This window comes from Equus caballus, chromosome 30 (assembly GCF_041296265.1).
Source record: "Equus caballus isolate H_3958 breed thoroughbred chromosome 30, TB-T2T, whole genome shotgun sequence".
NCBI lineage: Eukaryota > Metazoa > Chordata > Mammalia > Perissodactyla > Equidae > Equus > Equus caballus.
Genome location: NC_091713.1, coordinates 16,574,313 through 16,594,646, shown reverse-complemented (window position 1 = coordinate 16,594,646; position 20,334 = coordinate 16,574,313). Strand labels below are relative to the sequence as shown.

At 36.8% G+C, this 20,334-nt stretch overlaps 1 protein-coding gene across 1 annotated transcript in view; it reads left to right on the top strand.

Moving 5' to 3' along the window:
* The window catches only part of DNAH14 (dynein axonemal heavy chain 14), a 417,001-nt gene that overhangs the window by 261,704 nt on the left and 134,963 nt on the right, over positions 1-20,334 (top strand). Inside the window, exon 45 of the mRNA XM_023632738.2 lies at positions 3,954-4,070. Within this exon, the coding sequence (XP_023488506.2) occupies positions 3,954-4,070 (117 nt within the window). The remainder of the gene's footprint in view (positions 1-3,953; positions 4,071-20,334) is intronic.

Sequence of the window (20,334 nt, the reverse complement as noted above, 5' to 3'; positions counted from 1 at the left end):
CAAAGGACATATATTACAATGAACCCTCTTTTGCTGTATTGTGATAAGCAGAATAATGGCTCCCCAGAGATTCCCCCATCTTAATCTTTGGAATCTGTGAATATGTTATCTCATAGCAAAAGGGATTTTAAAGATGTGATTAAGGATCTTGAGATGGGGAGATTATCCTGGATTATCTGGGTGGGTCTGACCTAATCACATGAGTCCTTAATGATAGAAGAGGGAGGCAGAAGAGTCAAAGAAGGAGATGAGACGATGGAAGCAGAGGTTGAAGTACTGCAATTGTGCAGTTGCTGGTTTTGAAGATGGAAGGGGCCAAGGAATACATGTGACCACTCAACACTGGAAAAAGCTGGAAAAGGCAACGAAAAGAATTCTCTTTGAGAGCATTCAGAAGGAATGCAATCCTGCCAACACTTTGATTTTAGTCCACTGAAAACATTTTGGACTTCTGACTTCCAGAACTATAAGAGAATAAATTGTGTTCTTCTAAGCCCCCTAGGTTTATGGTAATTTGTCACAGCAGCGACAGGAAACTTATACAAAGGTATTAAGCTGAACTCATGCTTTCTTTTCTTTATACACAGATAGACACAGAAATAAATATAGATGTGTGTATATATGGGTCAGTATATGTAGATATATTTCTTAGCTCTCTGCTGAGAGATCCTAGAAGCAGTGACCCCCAAGTAGCAATGAGTGCCCCTGGAACTCAGATCTCAGTGAGACAAAGGCACTTCCACTTGAGGAAGGACCTGCAATGACAGAGCAACGAGGGAACTACAGTTATTTATCAGAATGACTATAACTGGGAAAGAGGGGATTCCAGATCTTTCAAGGATAATTGGATACAGTATTTGAGCTAATGGTTATACCAGTAGAACCAAAAGACCATCATGGCCCCTTGTTAGAGTAAAGGCTTATGGAGGAAAGGTGAGTAAAATCCTGGTACAGCTCCATGTCACAGTTCAACTCCACCCAGTGTTCATTTCCCCAGCACCTAAATGCATAATCAGGATGGATATACTTAGCAGCCGGCAAAAGCTTTCACCTTAATTTCCTGACCTGTGGACTAAGATCCATGTGGAAGGGGAAGCCAAGTGGAAGCCCCTGAAACTATCCCCACCGGCAGCCAAGATAGTAAATCAAAACCAATGCTATATCCTGGGTGGAATGGTAGATATCAGTGACACCCTCGAAGACTTCAAGAATGCAGGTGTGATTTACCCATCATGTCCCTGTTTAATTCACCAACTTAGTTCTTTTAGATAAAAAAGATGAATCAAGGGGTGACCGTGGATTATAATAAACTTATACAAGTAGTAGTCTCAATTACATCAGCTAGTATTTTACTAGAGCAGGTCAGCTCAATCACTGACACTAAGTATGTGTCATTAATCTGGTGAATGCATTCTTTTCAATTCCTATCAAGAAGGAGAATCAGAAGCATTCTCATTTACTTGGAAAGGACAATAATAAACCATGGCCTTGCCCAAGGGGTAGCAAATGAGATGAACCATATGATTGCCCCAACTATCTACCTGGAGGAACTTTCCAGACCATGGCCCCGGGGGGGTGGGGAGGGAGGACCTAAACAGAGGTTACTGGTCTTGCTAAACTGAGAAGACAGGGCTTTATTAAGGTATATTTTACATATCATAAAAGTCACCCATTTCAAGTGTATAACTCAGTGATTTTTTTTTTTTAAGATTTATTTTTTTCCTTTTTCTCCCCAAAGCCCCCGGGTGCATAGTTGTATATTCTTCGTTGTGGGTCCTTCTAGTTGTGGCATGTGGGATGCTGCCTCAGAGTGGTTTGATGAGCAGTGCCATGTCCGCGCCCAGGATTCGAACCAACGAAACACTGGGCCACCTGCAGCGGAGCACGTGAACTTAACCACTCGGCCACAGGGCCAGCCCCTATAACTCAGTGATTTTTATAGCTTTACTGAGCGGTACAACCTTTACCACACATCAATTTTAGAACATTTTCATCTTTCTCAATATGATCCCTGCCATTTCCAGTTAATCCCCATTCCCCCTTCCATTCCCAGGCAACTACTAATCTACTTTCTCTGTTTATAAATTTAGCTGTAATAGGCATTTTAGTAAATGGACTCATGCAGTATATGGTCCACTGTGTCTGGCTTCTTTCACTTAGCATAATATTTTTGAGACTTATCCATAATATACCTTCTATTAGTAGTTAATTCCTTTTTATTGCTTAATAGTATTTCATTCTATGGATATACCATTTTTGTCTATCCATTTATCAGTTGACAGACATTTAGGTTGTTTCCAGTTTGGGGCTATTATGAGTAATGTTATTATGAACATTCATGTGCAAGTCTTTCTGTGGACATATATTTCCATTTCTCTTGGGTGGATATCTAGGACTGGAATTGCTGGGTCATCTGGTAGTTTATGTTTAATTTTTGAAGATCTGCCAAGCTATTTTCCAAAGTGGCTGCACCATTTTACATTCCCATCAACAATATATGAGGGTTTTGTTTCTCCAAATCCTCACCAGCATTTGTCATTGTCTGTCTTATTTATTACAGCCATTCTAGTGAGTGTGAAGTTATATCTCATTATGGCTTTTATCAGAATGACAAGAGATAAATGTTAACAAGGATGTGGAGAAAAAAGAACCCTGCTACACTGTTGGTGGGAATATAAATTATTACAGCCATAATGGAAAGCAGTATGGAGGTTCCTCAAAAAACTAGAACTAGAACTACCATGTCATCCAGCAATCCCACTTCTGGGTATATATCCAAAGGAAATGAAAATGTTATCTCAAAGAGACACCTGCATCCCCACGTTCATTGCAGGATTATTCACAATAGCCAAGACATGGAAGCAACCTAAGTGTTCATCAACAGATAAATGGATAAAGAAAATGTGGTGTATATATATGCAATGGAATATTATTCAGCCATAAAAAGGAAGGAAATCCTGCCATTTGTGACAACAGGATGGACCTTGAGGGCATTATGTTAAGTGAAATAAGTCAGACTGAGAAAGACAACTACTGTATGATCTCTGGATAAATAAACTGTGGTACACGAATGGAATACTATTTGGCAATAAAAAGAAATGAATTATTGATGAATGATGATGAGTAATATGGATGAATCTTAAAGATACTATGCTAAGTGAAAGAACTCAGTTTCAAAAAGTTACATACTGTATGATTCCATTTATGTGGCATTCTGGAATAAGCAAAATATAAAAATAGAGAACAGATCAGTGATTGGGAGGGGTTAAGATTGGCAGAATAGTCTCAATACGAAAGGGGCAGCACTAGGGAATTCTTTGGGTTTTAAAAGTGTTCTGTCCCCTGTCACAGTGGTCACAAGAATACATGCATATGATATAAAACTTACAGAACCGTATAACCCAAAAAAGTAAATTTTACTGTATGTAAAAGTTTTATAAATGATTCAAAGAAATATATTAAATATTAACCCTGGTATCTTTGTATGGTGAAACCATGGCTAAATTCTTTTATGATTCTGTATTTTCCAGAATCTATTAGCAAAATTTATTACTTTTATGATGGAAAAGTAAATATGATTTGCAAATAAGTATCAGAGTTCTCTAATGTATTGGTTTGACCACAACCAGAATATTACTGGCATTTAATAATATCCAACACATGGTAATAAGCAGAACTTCTGGGTAAGATTCCAAAGGATATCAGATCATGATTCACCTTACTTTCTGGATATAAAAAAGACAAAAAGTTAATAAAACTTTGCTTTTATATAATTAAAGATTAGAAGAAGAAAAAAAATAGGCCTGTTTTATATATTTGTATATACCTTTGGTGAATAGTTACTACTTCTGGTTCAACAATCAGATCTTTCAGATATCATATCATTACTGAAACATTCCGTAAATGAATCCCTTTCTTACTTGGATTGATTTATTTATCGTTTCCAAATGCAGGCATCGCCCTACCAACTGGCGAGCGCTCTATCTTTGGGTATTTTGTGGATGTACAGCAATGTGAATTCATGCCGTGGTCAGAATTACTTCCTGGCATTCAAACACTAATTCAAAGAGGTGAGACTAATTATAAGACTCATATTCTAACTTTTCTAAAATATTGGGAACACTTTATATATAAAGGAGTTATGTCAGCAACTTTGAAGACTGATGTAGTCCAAGTTTGTGCAGGGACCAGTTTAGATCTCTGTTTACAAAACATGCCTTTAACAAAATAACCTTTGAATATTGCTTTCTGAGAAAGTTGGAATGTATTTGATGGAGTCAATTGTACATTGTAAAACTAATTCATTGACAGTCTTACTAACAAATACTTTTTATTTTAATTAGCTGTGATTAATGAAAGGAGAAAAGGGAGAGGGCCTCTTCTAAGACAGGAAAAACATATATAGGAACTACACTTGATTGTAAAGGAAACTGCTAATTAAAAAAGAATAATCATAGTTTGATAAATATCCATATATGCTAAATTGTTTGTATTCTCAATCTTCTGCTTCTAGTTGTAGGAAAAAAATATACAGAAAATTGTACTTTGAGAGCTTGGTTGAAGTTTAAGGCAGTAACTTAATGATCAAACCTCATGTAGATTTCTTGCAAATATAAGAAATTCAATAAATGCAAATTGAATTGAACTGCTTTGAGGTCAGTTTCTCTCATCAAAGAATATCGAAGTTTGGTTAGAAGAGTTTTTGACAGAAAATAACCAGAGATATCAGAATCATGAAACATCCAGAAAGTTCTAATTTCAGTTGGAAATACCAAGGTTCTACTGTATAATATTGTTCACAGTAAATATTATTGGCTGATCATACTTATTTAAAACCTCTGAATTGTGTATCATATGTCAGTGCTAACACTGGGTCATTCTTTTTTAGCTTTTATTACTATATAGAAAAAGCATAACTGAATATCAGTGCACATAACTCAGTATCTTAGTGTCCCACTCCTAAGGGAAATGGGAGGTATTTTCTCCAAATCTAAGATATTACGTCCCAACTTACCCTAATTGTAGGCAAAGGGCTTAGAAGAAACCAAAACCCTCCCGAGCTTTCAAACCTTTCAAACCTAGAACAGGAATCTAAATATCACAATATCATTTTTGATTCACCACTACGCAATGCAAATCAAAGCTCCTGGTGCCAGACCAGTCTTAGGCACATGGGAAAAAAAAAAAAAAAGAATGAATCAATAACAAAAGCCAACATTTTGTTCATATGAGAATCCAAGAAGATTCTCAGAAATACCATTGGCAATGTGAGGCGCTTTGGAATGAAAACAATGTCCCTGTAAGAAGCAAGGATGTAAAGAAAAGAAGGGCAGGCACAGCTCTGCCGGGTGGGTGCAACAGCAGAGGCCAGCGGGGGACGTGCTTCAGCGCCTGGAAACACCCCCGTGGGCCCACGGAAGTGCGGCCGTCGATTTAGAGCGCCAGGGGCTGAGCAGGGGCCAGCCTGGCTAGAACCGCCGCGGGAGGCGTCTCTAACGAGATTATGCCTGGTTCTTGAGAAGACAGCAAGTAAACCCAATTAGATCCCATCTGTGAAATCAAAAACTTCTCACTCGGTGATGAGTTGCTTGCCTTAGTCCTTGCGGAGGTCATTGCTGATGGCGGGGGCAGCGCACACGCGCAGGCGCGCAGCTTCAGTTCTGCTGGTTGAGCTTGCCCTGCGGGATGAGCTTCTCAAAGTACACGTGGGCCGTGCAGGCGGTCACAAGCTCCGGGCTGCGCTCTTCAGAGAGGTTCTCCATCTCCTGTTGTACACTTTTAATTTTGCTCAGTGTCAGTTTGATGTGTGGGAACTTCTTCTGGAAGGTCTCATTTGTGTCCTTGAGGTCAGAGGGCCTCACATCCTCCATCACCGTGGTCGTTGGCCAACGCAAAGATGAGGACCCACCCGCTCGTGCTTGCCACAGGACCACTGCAGGTCATCCAGGAGGTTGGGGTTGTACACCAGGGCATCCCGCGCCTTGCTCCGTGCAAGCAGAGCGCGCCCCAGTTCTGTGCCAGCTGGTGCCAACTTGGCGGGGGCAAGTCTGTATCTTGACCCCAGCAGAGCATGTATACATTTATTGTGCGTAATATTATATACATGGCATTAGATGTACAATTATGTATTAAAATATAAGGAATTAATTTCTTATATGTAAATTAAATTTTATTGTGTATGAATTATAATATAATCAAATTATGAAATATAACATCATAAATTTATAACATTTAGGATATCAATATGATTTTTTTCCATGGTAAACTACATTATGATAGATTTTTTTGGGCATCCTAGACATGCTTCAAAAATCACCTTTTATCAGGTCAGCCTGGTGTCTAGTGGTTAAGCTCACCGACTTTGCTTCAGGCCTAGGGAGTTAGGATCTCAAGTGAGGACCCACACACCGCTCATCAAGCCATGCTATGGCAGCATCTCACATAGGAAGTAGAGGAAGATTGGCCTGGATGTTAGCTTAGGGCCAATCTTCCTCACCAAAAACAAAATTATGTTTTATGATTAAGATATTTTTCCTCAAAAACATTTTTTTGTTTAAAAAAAGTACTCAATCTATTGTCATCAGGGGATGTATTTTGAAGTTCATGAAACATTTATTAATATTCAATAAATATTTATTTGAGACAAATTACTAAAGCAATGTTCTAATGAATCTCCTGTTCCTTGTATGGGGATATATGGAAACATACAGTAAATGTTTCCTTCTTCAGTAACAAGATGGAAAAATAGGACCTTGATCAATATAAAGGAAAATGATGGGAAAGTTAGTTAATAATAATATGACTTAATTTTGCGATATTGTAGCAAGTTAACCCTCCCTTTTCTTTCCATATACCTCTTATGTTAATACCCTGTGTGTCACACACTGCTTCTTGTCAATCGATTATCCATTCTTTCCTGTCTATTGATGGAAGATTCATCTAGGGGAGCTGGCTGGTAGCGGAGTGGTTAAATCACGCACTCTGCTTCAGTGGCCAGGGGTTCGCAGGTTCAGATTCTGGGCATGAACCTACACATCACTCACCAATCAATTATGTATGCAAATATTGACATCCAAAGGCATTTGTCTAGGCATAGTTCTGACTGCTCTGTTCTTTTTCTATACTCAGTCCATTTTCCACCATTATCCCAATTTAATGGAGGCTACTCTGAGGCCATCTAAAACGATTGGATTGGTGGCAAGGCAACACTCTCTGCTGGACAGAAGCCAGCTCAACGGCAAAGATCAAGATTGAGGTGTTGCTTTTGTTGCCTTTGCTTTTGGTGTCAAATCCAAAAAACTCAGTGCTAAGAGTGATGTTAAGGAGCTTACCCCTTATATTTTCTTCTAGGAGTTTTGTGGTTTAAGGTCAGATAGTCAAGTCTTTAAACCAATTTTTAGTTAATTTCTGTGTAAGCGTTAAGATGGAAGCCAAGTTTCATGCTTTTCCATGTTACTGTCTAGTTTTTCCAACGCCATTTATTGAAGAGAATATCCTTTCCTCATTGTATATTCTTGGCTCTTTTGTCATAAATTAATTGGCCATATATGTGTGGGATTATTTCTGGGCTTTTGATTCTGTTCCATTGACCTATGTGTCTGTTTTTATGCCAGTAATGTATTGTTTTCATTAATATAACTTACAATGCAGTTTGAAATCAGGAAATGTGATGCCTCTGGCTTTGTTTTTCTTTCTGAAGATTGCTTTGGCTGTTTGGAGTCTTTTGTTGTTCCATACAAATTTGGGGATTGTTTGTTCTATTTCTGTAAAAAATGCCATTGGAGTTTTGAGAAGGATTGCACTGAGTCTGTAGATGGCAGTGTGGACATTTTAACAATATTAATTCTCCCAATCTATGAGTTGGAATATCTTTCCATTTATTGTCTTATGATGTTTAGTGTATAGATCTTTCACCTCCATGGTAAAATTTGTTCCTAGGTATTTTATTCTTTTTGATACAATTGTAAATGGGGATTTTCTTAATTTATTTTCAGATAGTTCATTGTTAGTATATAGAAATGCAACTAATTTTTGTATATTGATTTTGTATCCTGCAACTTTACTGAATTTGTTAATTACTTCTAATAGTTTTTTGGTGGTATCTTTAGGGTTGTCTATATTTAATATCATATTATCTGCAATAGTGACAGTTTCACTTCTTTTCCAATTTGGATGCCTTTTAATTTTTTTTTTTTTGCCTAATTGCTCTGACTAGGACTTCCAAGTCTGTGTTGAATAAAAGTAGTGAGTTCGGTCATCCTTGTTTTGTTCCTGATCTTAGAAGAAAAACTTTTAGCTTTTTACCATTGAGTATGGTGTTAGCTGTAAGCTTGTTATATGGCTTTGATTATAGTTAGGTACATTCCCGCTATACCCAGTTTGTGAAAGTTTTTGTCAGGAAAGTGTGTTGAATTTTGTCAAATGCTTTTTCTGCTTCTATTGAGATGACTGTATGACTTTTATCCTTCACATCATTAATGTGATGTGTCACACTGATTGATTGGCAGGTGTGAAACAGCCTTACCTCCCTGGAATAAATCCCACTTGATTGTGGTGTATGATCCTTTTAATATACCATTGAATTTGGTTTGCTAATATTTTGTTGGAGATTTTGCATTATATTCACCAGGGATATTGGCTTGAATTTTCTTTTTTTGTAGTATCCTTGCCTGGATTTGGTATTAGGGTAGTGCTGGCCTCATGAAACGAGTTTGGAAGTGGTCCTTCCTCTTCTGTGTTTTGGAAGAGTTTAGGGAGGATTGGCATTAATTCTTCTTTAAATGTTTGTTAGAATTCACTGGTGAGGCCATCTGGTCTATACTTCTGTTTGTTAGGAAGTTTTTGATTACTGATTTAATCTCCTTATTCATTATTGGTCAGTTCAAATTTTCTATTACTTCATGATTCAGTGTTGTTAGGTTGTATGTTTCTACGAATTTATCCATTTCTTCTAGATTGTCCAATTTGTTGGCATATAATTGTTCAGAGTAGTCTCTTATGATCTGTTATATTTTTTTGGTATCAGTTGTAATGTCCCTTTTCCATTTCTAATTTTATTTGAGTCCTCTCTCTCTTTTTCTTGATAAATCTAGAATCTTTCTATTTTGTTTATTTTTTCAAAGAACCAGCTCTTAGGTTCATCGTTCTTTTCTACTGTGTTTTTAGTCGCTATTTCATTTTTTCTTTTCTGATCTTTGTTATTTCCTTCCTTCTCCTGACTTTGGGCTCAATTTGTTCTTATTATAGTTCCTTGAGGTGTAAATTTAGGTTGTTTATTTGAGATCTTTCTTCTTTCTTTCCCTTTTTTCAGTTGAGATGTAATTCACATTACATTATATTAGTTTCAGGTGTACAACATAATTATTTGATATTTGTATATATTGTGAAATGATCACTATAACAAGTCTAGTTAACATTCATTGCCACACGTAGTTACAATTTTTTTTCTTGTGATGAGAACTTTAAAGATCTTATTTTTTAATGTTGGCTTTCATTGCTATGAACTGGCCTCTTAGGACTGCTTTTACTCCATCCCATAGGTTTTGGTATTTTATAGTCCTGTTTTCACAAGACATTTTTTGATTTATGTTTTGATTTCTTCTTTGACCCATTGATTGTTCAGTAGCATGTTGTTTAATCTCCACATATTTGTGAATTTTCCAGTTTTCTTCCTATAATTGATTTCTGGTTTCATACCATTGTAGTTGATATGATTTCAATCTCCTTAAATTTATTAACTTTTATTGTGACCTAACATATGATCTGTCTTGGAGAATGTTCTATCTGTGCTTGAGAACAATGTGTATTCTTATGCTTTTGAGTGGAATGTTCTCTGAATGTCTGTTAGGTCCATCTGGTGCAATTAGTAGTTTAAGTACCCTGTTTCCTTGTTGATTCTCTGTCTAGGTGATCTATACGTTGTTGAAAGTGGGGTTTTGCAGTCCCTTACTGTTATTGCATTGCTATCTACTTCTCCTTTCAGGTCTGTTAATGTTTGCTTTACATTTAGGTGGTCCTGTGTTGAGTGCATAAATATTTACAAATATTATATCCTCTTGTTGGATTGACTTCTTTATCATTATGTAATGAAATCTTTGTCTCTTATTACAGCCTTTGGCTTAAAGTCTGTTTTGTCTGATATAACTACCCCTGATTTATTTTGGTTTCCATTCACATGGGATATCTTTTTCCATTCCTTCACTTTCAGTCTGTTTATGTCCTTGAAGCTGAAGAGAGTCTCTCGTAGGCAGTATATAGTTGGGTCTTGTTTTTTCAGCCATTCAACTACACTGTGTCTTTTGACTAAAGAATATATTCCATTTACATTTAAAGTGATTATTGGTAGGTATGTACTTATTGCCATTTTGTTAATTATTTTCTGGCTGTTTTTTCATTCCTTCATTCCTTCTTCTCTTGCTCTCTTCCTTTGTCACTTGGTGCTTTTCTGTAGTGGTATGCTTAGATTCCTTTCTCTTTCTCTTTTGTGTATCTATTATAGGTTTTTGCTTTATTGTTACCGTAAGGCTTATATAAAACGTCTTATATTTGTAAGAGTCTATTTTAAGCTAATAACAATTTAAATTCAAATGCATACTAAAGCTCTACATTTTTACTCTCTCTTCCATGTTTTATGTTTTTGATATCACAATATACATCTTTTTTATCTGTATATCCATTAATAAAGTATTGTAGTTATAATATTTTTACTACTTTTTAAAAATTACTTTGTTGAGGTCATATTGACTTATAATATTGTAGAAATTTCAGGTGTGCATTGTTATATATCAGTTTCTGTATAGACTGCATCGTGTTCACCACTTAGTTTTTATCAATCACCATACTGTGTGCCCTTTTACCCTTTTCATCCTCCCCCAACCTCTTCCCCTCTGGTAATAACTAATCTCTTCTCCTTATCCATTTGTTTGTTTACCTTCCACACATGAGTGAAATCATATGGTATTTGTCTTTCTCTGTCTAGCTTATTTTGGTTAGCATAATACCCTCAAGGTCCATCCATGTTGTCACAAGTGGCATGATTTTGTCTTTCTTATGGCTGAGTAGTATTCCATTGTATATCTATACCACATCTTTATCCATTCATTTGTTGATGGGCACTTGAGTTTCTTCCATGTCTTGGCTATTGTGAATAATACTGAGATAGCATAGGGATGCATAAATCTCTTTGAATTGTTGATTTCATGTTCTTGGATACCCAGTAGTGGGATAGCTGGATTATATGGTATTTCTCTTTTTAATTTTTTGAGAAATCTCCATAGTGTTTTCCATAGTGGCTGTACCAGTTTGCATTCCCAGCAGCAGTGTATGAGGGTTGCCTTTTGTCCATATCCTCTCAAACATTTGTTATTTCTTGTATTATTAATTGTGGATGATGGGTGTAAGGTGAAATCTCATTGTAGTTTTGATTTGCATTTTCATGATGATTAGTGATGTTGAACATCTTTTCATCTGTTTATTGGGCATCTGTATATCTTCTTTGGAAAAATGTCTGTTCATATCCTCTGCCCATTTTTTGATCAGGTTGTTTGTTTGTTGTTGAGTTGTATGAGTTATTTATATATTTTTGAGATTAACCACTTGTCAGATATATGACTTGCAAATATTTTCTCCCAGTTGGTGGGTTGTCTTTTCGTTTTGTTCATGCTTTCCTTTGCCTCGCAGAAGCTTTTTAACCTGATGTATCCCATTTGTTTATTTTTTATTTTGTTTCCCTTGCCTGAATGGACATGGTATTCAAAAAGATACTGCTAAGACCAATGTCAAAGAGTGTACTGCCTATATTTTTTTCTAGAAGTTTTATGGTTTCAGGTCTTACATTGAAGTCTTTGATCCATTCTGAGTTAATTTTTGTGTATGGTGAAAGATAATGGTCTACTTTCATTCTTTTGCATGTGGCTGTCCACTTTCCCAACACAATTTATTGAAGTCACTTTCCTTTCTCCATGGTATGTTCTTGACTCCTTTGTCAAAGATTAGCTGTTCATAGTTGTATGGTTTTATTTCTGTGCTTTCAATTCTGTTCCATTATCTCTGTGTCTGTTTTTGTGCTACTACTATGCTGTTTTGATTTTATATCTTGGTAGTATATTTTGAAGTCAGGTATTGTGATACCTCCAGCTTTGTTCTTTTTTCTCAGGATTGCATTGGCTATCTGGGGTCTTTTGTTGTTCCATATAAATTTTAGGATTCTTTGTTCTATTTCCATGAAGAATGTCATTGGGATTCTGATTTGGATTGCATTGAATCTGTAGATTGCTTTAGGTAGTATGGACATTTTAACTGTTCATTCCTCCAATCCATGAGCATGCAGTATCTTTCCATTTCTTTATGTCTTCCTCGATTTCTTTCAATAATGTCTTACAGTTTTCATTGTATAGGTCTTTTACCTCCTTGGTTAAATTTATTCCTATATATTTTATTCTTTGTGTTGTCACTATAGATGGGATTGTATTCTTGACTTCTCTTTCTGCTGGCTTGTTATTAGTGTATAGAAATACAATTGATTTTTGGTATGTTGATTTTGTACCCTGCAACTTTGCTGTAGTTGTTGATTATAGTTTTCTGGTGGACTCTTTGGGTTTTCTACATATAGAATCATGTCATCTGCAAACAGTGAGAGTTACTTCTTCATTTCCAATTTGGATCCCTTTTATTTCTTTTTCTTGCCCAATTGCTCTGGGAATACCCTCCACTACTATGTTGAATAAGAGTAGGCACCCTTATCTTGTTCCTATTCCCAGAGGGATGGCTTTCAGTTTTTCCCCATTGATTATGATGTTGGCTGTGGGTTTGTCATATATGGCCTTTATTATGTTGAGGTACTTTCCTTCTATACCCATTTTATTGAGAGTTTTTATCATAAGTGGATGTTGGATCTTGTCAAATGCTTTTTCTGCATCTATTGAGATGGTCATGTGATTTTATTCCTCATTTTGTTAATGTGGTGTATCACATTGATTTGCAGATGTTGAACCATCCTGCATCCCTGTAATAAATCCCACTTGATCATTGTGTATGATCCTTTTCATGTGTTGCTGTATTCAATTTGCTAATATTTTGTTAAGAATTTTTGCATCTATGTTCATCAACAATATTGGCCTGTAATTTTCTTTTCTGTGTTTTCCTTGTCTGGTTTTGTTATCAGGGTAATGTTGGCCTCATAGAATGAGTTAGGAAGCAAAATTGACTTCTTCAATTTTTCAGAATAGTTTGAGAAGGATAGGTATTCAATCTTCTTTTAATGTTTGATAGAATTCACCAGAAAAGCCATCTGGTCCTGGACTTTCATTTTTTGGGAGGCTTTTGGTTACCATTTCATTCTCTTTACTTGTGATTGATCTATTCAGATTCTCTGTCTCTTCTTAATTCAGTTTTGGGAGGTTGTATGATTCTAAGAATTTATCCATTTCTTCTAGGTTGTCCAATTTGTTGGCATACAGCTTCTCATAGTATTCTTTTATAATCCTTTGTCTTTCTGTGCTATCCCTTGTAATTTCTCCTCTTTCGTTTCTAATTTTATTTATTTGAGTCTTCTCTCTCTTTTTCGTAATGAGTCTGACTAAGGGTTGTCAGTTTTGTTTATCTTCTCAAAGAACCAGCTCTTAGTTACATTAATCCTTCCTACTGTTTTTTAAGGGCTCTATTTCATTTATTTCTGCTCTGATTTTTATTATTTCCTCCTTATACTGACTTTGGGCTTTGTTCTTATTTTTATAGCTCTTTCAGGTATAGGGTAAGCTTGTTTATTTGAGATTTTTCTTGTTTCTTCAGGTAGGCCTGTATTTCTATGAATTTCCCTCTTAGTACTGCTTTCGCTGCATCCTGTAAGAGTTGGTATGTTGTATTTTCATTTTAATTTGTCCTTTTTTTTTTTTAATTTTTCCTTTGATTTCTTCATTGATCCAATGGTTGTTCAGTAGCATGTTGTTTAGTCTCCACATATTTGTGACCTTCCTAGCTATTTTCTTGTGGTTGATTTCTGGTTTCATAGCATGTGGTCAGAAAAGATGCTTGATATGATTTCAGTCTTCTTAAACTTATTGAGTCTTGCCTTGTTTCCCAACATATGGTCTTTAAGAATGTTACATGTGCACTTGAGAAGAATGTGTATTCTGCCATTTTTAGATGGAATGTTCTATGTATATCTATTAAGTCCCACTGGTCTAGTGTTTCATTTAAGACCACTGTTTCCTTATTGACTTTTTGTCTGGATGATCTATCCATTGACATAAGTAAGGTATTGGGGTCATCTATTATTGTGTTGCTGTCAATTTCTCCCTTTAGGTTTGTTAATATGTTAAGTGCATATATACTAATAAGTGTCATGTCTTTTTGGTGGAATGTCCTTTTTATCATTATATACTGCCCCTATTTGTCTCTTATCTTTTTTTTAAGATTGGCACCTGAGTAACAACTGTTGCCAATATTTTTTTTCATGCTTTTTCTCCCAAAACCCCCCCAATATATATACAAAATATAGTATATAGTATATTTTTTTGGTTGTCAGTCCTTCTAGTTGTGGCATGTGGATGCCACCTCAACATGGCCTGATGAGCAGTGCCATGTCTGCACCCAAGATCCAAACCGGTGAAACCCTGGGCCACCAAAGTGGAGCACATGAACATAACCACTTGGCCATGGGGCCTGCCCCTTTTTTATCTTTTTTCTCTTCAAGTCTGCTTTGTTTGATATAAGTATGGCTACACCTACTTTCTTTTTCTTGCCTTTTGCTTGGAGTATCATCTTCGATACCTTCACTTTGAGCCTATGTTTGTCTTTAGAGTTGAGATGTGTTTACTGGAGGCAGCATAGTGTTGGGTCTTTTTAAGTCCATCCAGCCACTCTGTGTCTTTTGATTGGTGAACTCAGTCCATTTACATTTAGAGTGATTATTGATATATGAGAGCTTAATACTGCCATTTTGTCTCTTGTTTTCCGGTTGTTCTATATTCCCATTGTTTCTTTTCCCTTGTATTTCTGACTGCCATTTCAGTTTGGTGGTTTTCTGTGATGGTTTTCTCAATTTTCTCTTTATTTATGATTTTTGACTCTGCTCTAATTTTTGGTTTTCTGGTTACCATGAGGTTTGTTTAAAAGATCTCATAGATGAGATGGTCCATTTTCTTATTGTGTTTTATCTCCATTAGTCTAAGCAGATTCCATCCCTCTCCTCTTCTCCTTCTATGTTTTTGTTGTCACAAATTATTCTTTTTTGTGTTATGAGTTTGTTACTAAATTGTTTAGTGTTTAGTTATTTTTGATGCTTTTGTTTCCTTTATCTTTTATATTATAATTATTTGCTAATCTGTTCTGATAGAGAGCTACAATTTTCTGATTTTGTCTATCTTTTATCTGCTTGCTCAAAGCTTTGTAAACCTTTGCCTTTTTGCCTCAGGTAGGAGGGCTTCTTTCATCATTTCTTGTATGGGAGGTCTAGTGACAATGAACTCCCTCAGCTTTTGTTTATTTGGGAAAGCTTTTCTTTCACCATCATATCTGAAAGTTTCTGTTGAGAAATCCACTGAAAGCCTGATAGGGGTTCTTTTGTAGGTTATTTTCTTCTCTTTTGCTGCCTTTAATATTTTTTATTGTCATTGACTTTTGACAGTTTTAATATGATATGCCTTGGAGAAGGTCTTTTTGCATTTATGTAATTAGGAGTTCTACTGACTTAATGTACTTGTAAGGACAGTTTCTTCCCCAGGTTTGCTAAGTTCTCAACTCTTATTTCTTTGAACAAATTCTCTGCTCCTTTCTCCCTCTGTTCTCTGTCTGGGATACCTACAATCTGTATGTTACTTTTCCCTGTTGAGTCTGATATTTCTCAAAGAATTTCTTCATTTTTAAAAAATCTTATTTCTCTCTCCTCCTCCACCTGTAGCATTTCTGGCTTTCTATCTTTGAGGTCACTAATTCTCCGTTCTGTAGGGTCTACTCTATTTGTTATGCTTTCTCCATTATTTTTTATCTCATTAATTGTGTTCTTCATATCCAGAATTTCTGTTTGATTTTATTTAAAGCTTCAGTCTCTGTAGTGAAGTATTCCTTCTATTCATTAATTTTATTCCTGAGCTCATTGAACTTTCTGAATTGTCTTGTAACTTGTTAAGTTCCTCTATGATAGCTATTTTGAATTCTCTGTCAGTTATATTGTAGTCTTCTGTGACTTCAGGTTTGGTTTCTGGAGAATTGTCATTTTCCTTCTGTTCTGCAATGTTACTGTAGTTTTTCATGGTGTTTAATGAGTTGATCCTCTGCCAACGCATCTGTGGTAGTAATCACCTTTTCTTATCTGAGTACAGGTTTGGTTCTGGTCTTTGGTTTACTTTGGTTCTGGTCACCTGGGTCTTGTGTTCCTCCACTGGCTCTCCATGGGTTCAGATGCTCCTGTCCAGTGCATGACCTGTGCTGCTATTCCCAGGTTGTCTTGGGGTGCTGGTTGCACCACTGCCAAGGGCACTGGGTTCACAGGAGTTACTATTGCTGGCAGGGGCCTGGGAACCCAGGGACATGTAACAACCCCTGCTGCTGGTGGAGCTGGTGTCAAGGTTGGTGAAGCTGGTGTCAAGGTTGCCACCCTGAGGGCTAGGTCACCAGTTTTGCTGTGGTTCCTGTTGCTTCTGATCACAGATTTCCTGTGCCATCGTTGGTGGGGGACAGGGGCTGTTTTTTCTGTTCCTGCCCCATCTGTTTGTAGTTGTGCTGGTAGGCTGCTCTGCATTTGTGCAGATTGGGCCACAGCCACTCAGCAGGGCACTTTTGTGCAGGCTGGACCCCTGTGCTCAGCAGGCAGGTCATGCTCACATAGGTGGAGCTGCCACTCAGGCCAGACCACCTTCATGTGGTCTGAGTGCCACCACTTGGCAGGAAGCGTTTGCACAAGTGGGGCCACCATGGCACAGTGGGCTCTCCTGCAGGCCAGGCTACTACCACTCCACAAGCATATGTGCATGAGCCAGCTGCCCTCACCTCCACTCACAGTCATGCTGGCTGCAATGAGGATCTGCACCCTGGATTACTGCCACCAGAAATTGGCCACTCCACTAGTTCCACCGCTTACCAGGGGTCCAGTCCACCCACCTTCAGCTACATGGATCCCTCAGGTGTCCTGTTGTGCTGTGTAGCGAATCCTCTCTTGGTTAATGGATGTCCATTTAGTTGAACTTAGAGGGGAAAGACAAAGGGAACAACTCACTCTGCCATGCTGCTGACATGTTCCCTCCTACTTTTGTCTTTTAACCTTCATACTAGATTTATAAATGATTTACCCACCACTATTACAACATCAGAGTATTCTGAATTTAACTCTTTATTTACCTTTACTGGTAAGATTTATTCTTTCATGTATTTTCCTGTTACTAATTAGCACCCTTTCTCTTCAACTTGAAGAAGTCTCTTTAACATTTCTTGTAAGGCTGGTCTAGTGGTGATGAATTCCTTTGGCTTTTGCTTTTCTGGAGAATTCTTTGCCTCTCCTTCAATTCTGCAGTATTGCTAGGTAGAGTATACTTGGTTGGCAGTTTTTTCTTTCAGCACTTTGAATATTTTGTGCCACTCTCTTCTGGCCTGCAAAGTTTCTGCTGAAAAACCTGTGATGATCTTATGAGGATTCCCTTGTACATAACAAGTTGTTTTTCTCTTGCTGCTTTTAAGATTCTTTCCTTGTCTTTAATTATTGACAATTTAATTATAATGTGTCTTCATGTGGGTTCTTTGGATTCATCTCATTTGAATCCTTCTGGGATTCTTAGATCTGGACATATGCTTACTTCTCCAGGTTAGGAAAGTTTTAACTACTGTTTCTTTGAAATAGCTTTCTGTCCCCTTTTTCTCTATCTTCCTCTCCTGGTACCCCTATGATGTGAATATTGTTTTACTTGATGGTGTCCCTTAAGTCTTAAGCTATCTTTACTCTTTTTCATTCTTTTTTCTTTTTACTGCTCTGATCAGATGAAGTCCTCTACCCTATCTTTGAGTTTGCTGATCCTTCCTTTCACTTCATCTAGTCTTCTGTTGAATCCCTCTATTGAATTTTTCAGTTCAATTATTGCATTCTTCAGCTCTGTGATTTCTGTTTGGTATTTTCTATCTCTGTTGAAATTCTCACATTGTTCTTCTGACCTTGGTGAGCATCTTTATGACCGTTATTTTGAACTCTTTATCAGGTAAATCACTTATCTCCCTTTCATTAAGGTATGTTTCTGCTGTTTTATCTTGTTCTTTCATTGGGAACATGTTCCCCTGATGCTCATTTTTCCTTTACTCTCTGCGTTGGTTTCTATGCATTAGATAAAAGAGACACTTCTCTTAGTCTTGAAGGAGTGGTCTCACATAGGAGAGGAAACATTGGCTGACCCTAGCTCTTTGTTGTCTCTTTCTTGTCTGCTGCCTCTGCATTGAGCCCTGGGGGGATGGCAGGTTAAAAACTGTTTCCTTATTTGCTACAGACCCATTGAACCTGTGAACACAAGCCCCTCTGGCCACCAGAGTCAGGCTGTCAAGGGATGTGTCCTCTGGGCAGCAGCTGCAGAAGCCAGGCACCAGACGTGTGCACAATCTCCTTCCAGGGAGATATCAGCAACCTGTTTTGATGTGGGTTTTTTCTCATTCGCCCAATGTATATGAGTCACCCAACTAGTTTCTGGATTTCTTTCACAAGGATTATTCCATATGTAGCTGTAAATTTGGTGTGTCTATAGGATAGTTGAGTTCAGGAGCCTCTTATGTCACCATCTTGAACTGGAACGCAAATTACATGTAAATTTGATAAAATAAGTCAAGTCATTGAATCATTTAATTTGGCTATTCAAGGGCCAAGGAGGACAAAAGTCAAAGCTCTCTTCCCTCCACTCTTTCTCACATGCACATATACATATAATGCAATCTGGGATAATGAAGATCTACACCCTCTGTGTAAAGATGGACTAGATTAAGCCAGCTTTACATGTCTAGGTACATATAATCTGAGCCAAGGTACACTATCCTGAGTGATTTAGGGGAGCTCAAGTCTTAAATTGGAGTTAAGGTAATCCCTGATTAGTCTCCAAGCATCCAGTAAGAAATCAACAGATATACTTTCTATAGAATGAGACTGGTATCTTAAACCTTATATTATCTCTAAAAAAATTTTCAAATTTGTTAATCAGCTAAAGATAATTAGCAGAAGCAAGATTACAGCCACAAATTAACAAAACTTGAATGATTGGAATTATTAGGTGTATATTCTAAAATAGACACGCTCACTATGCTTAAAGAAATAAAAAGTAAGCTTGAAAATACCTAAAAAGAATGGGAAACTATAAAAAAGTGATATAGCCCATTTGAAAATGAACCAAATATACTTTCTAGAAATGAAAATATTATTAGAAGTTAAGAACTCAACAACAACAACAGAATCTTACTTAATGGGGAAATATTTGAAGCATTACCATTAAAATTCAGCATTTTAATTTAATGTTCTATAGATACTAGTCAATGTAATTAGAAAGGAGAAAAAATTAGAGATACAAAATTTTGAAAAGAGGTGGTTAAATTTTCATTATTTGCAGATGTTATAATAAAATATCTGGAAAACTCAAAGATCAACTTAAAAACTATTATGAACAATTAGAGAATTTAGTTATATCTCTAAATACAGAATAACATATGGAAATCAATATTCTTCATATCGTCAACACAAATAATCCATAAACAATCTATAAATCAAAATTGGTGTGAGTTTATTATGAGCCAACCCTGAAGACTGTATAGCCCAGGAGAGTCCTTTCACAAAGGAAGAGAACACTCCAAAGACATGGGGATGTACAGAGTGGTTACTGCACACTGTCAAAGAGCATGTATCACGTATGATTGGAATGGACCTTTTATAACAGTCACAAGACTGCTTTGCCAGCACAGCAATTCAGTGAACACAGCAGGTCGGCAGTCTCAAGGTGGGTGGTCACAAGGTGAGCGCAGCAGATCAGCAATCAATCCTTAGTTTAGGGAGAGATACTTATCCTTAAGGAAATGCAAATGTGGGGGAAGTTACATCTTTATCTTTAAGAGCATTGTTCTTGTCTTTGGGACATAGTAAATACTTAAAGCAGATGTGCAATGCATGCTCGATGGCCACACAAGGCCCTTTTGGAAAAAACAAGTTCAGGACAAATTAGTTTTACACCAAATGGCTTCTTCGTATATTCCAATATCCTACTGCTTGTCATTTATTTATCAGTACATACAAACAATAACCAGTTACAAGATAAAAATGAAAGAAAAGATCTCATTTATAATAGTGGAAAAGAAACAAAGAATAAAAGATGAAATACTTAAGAC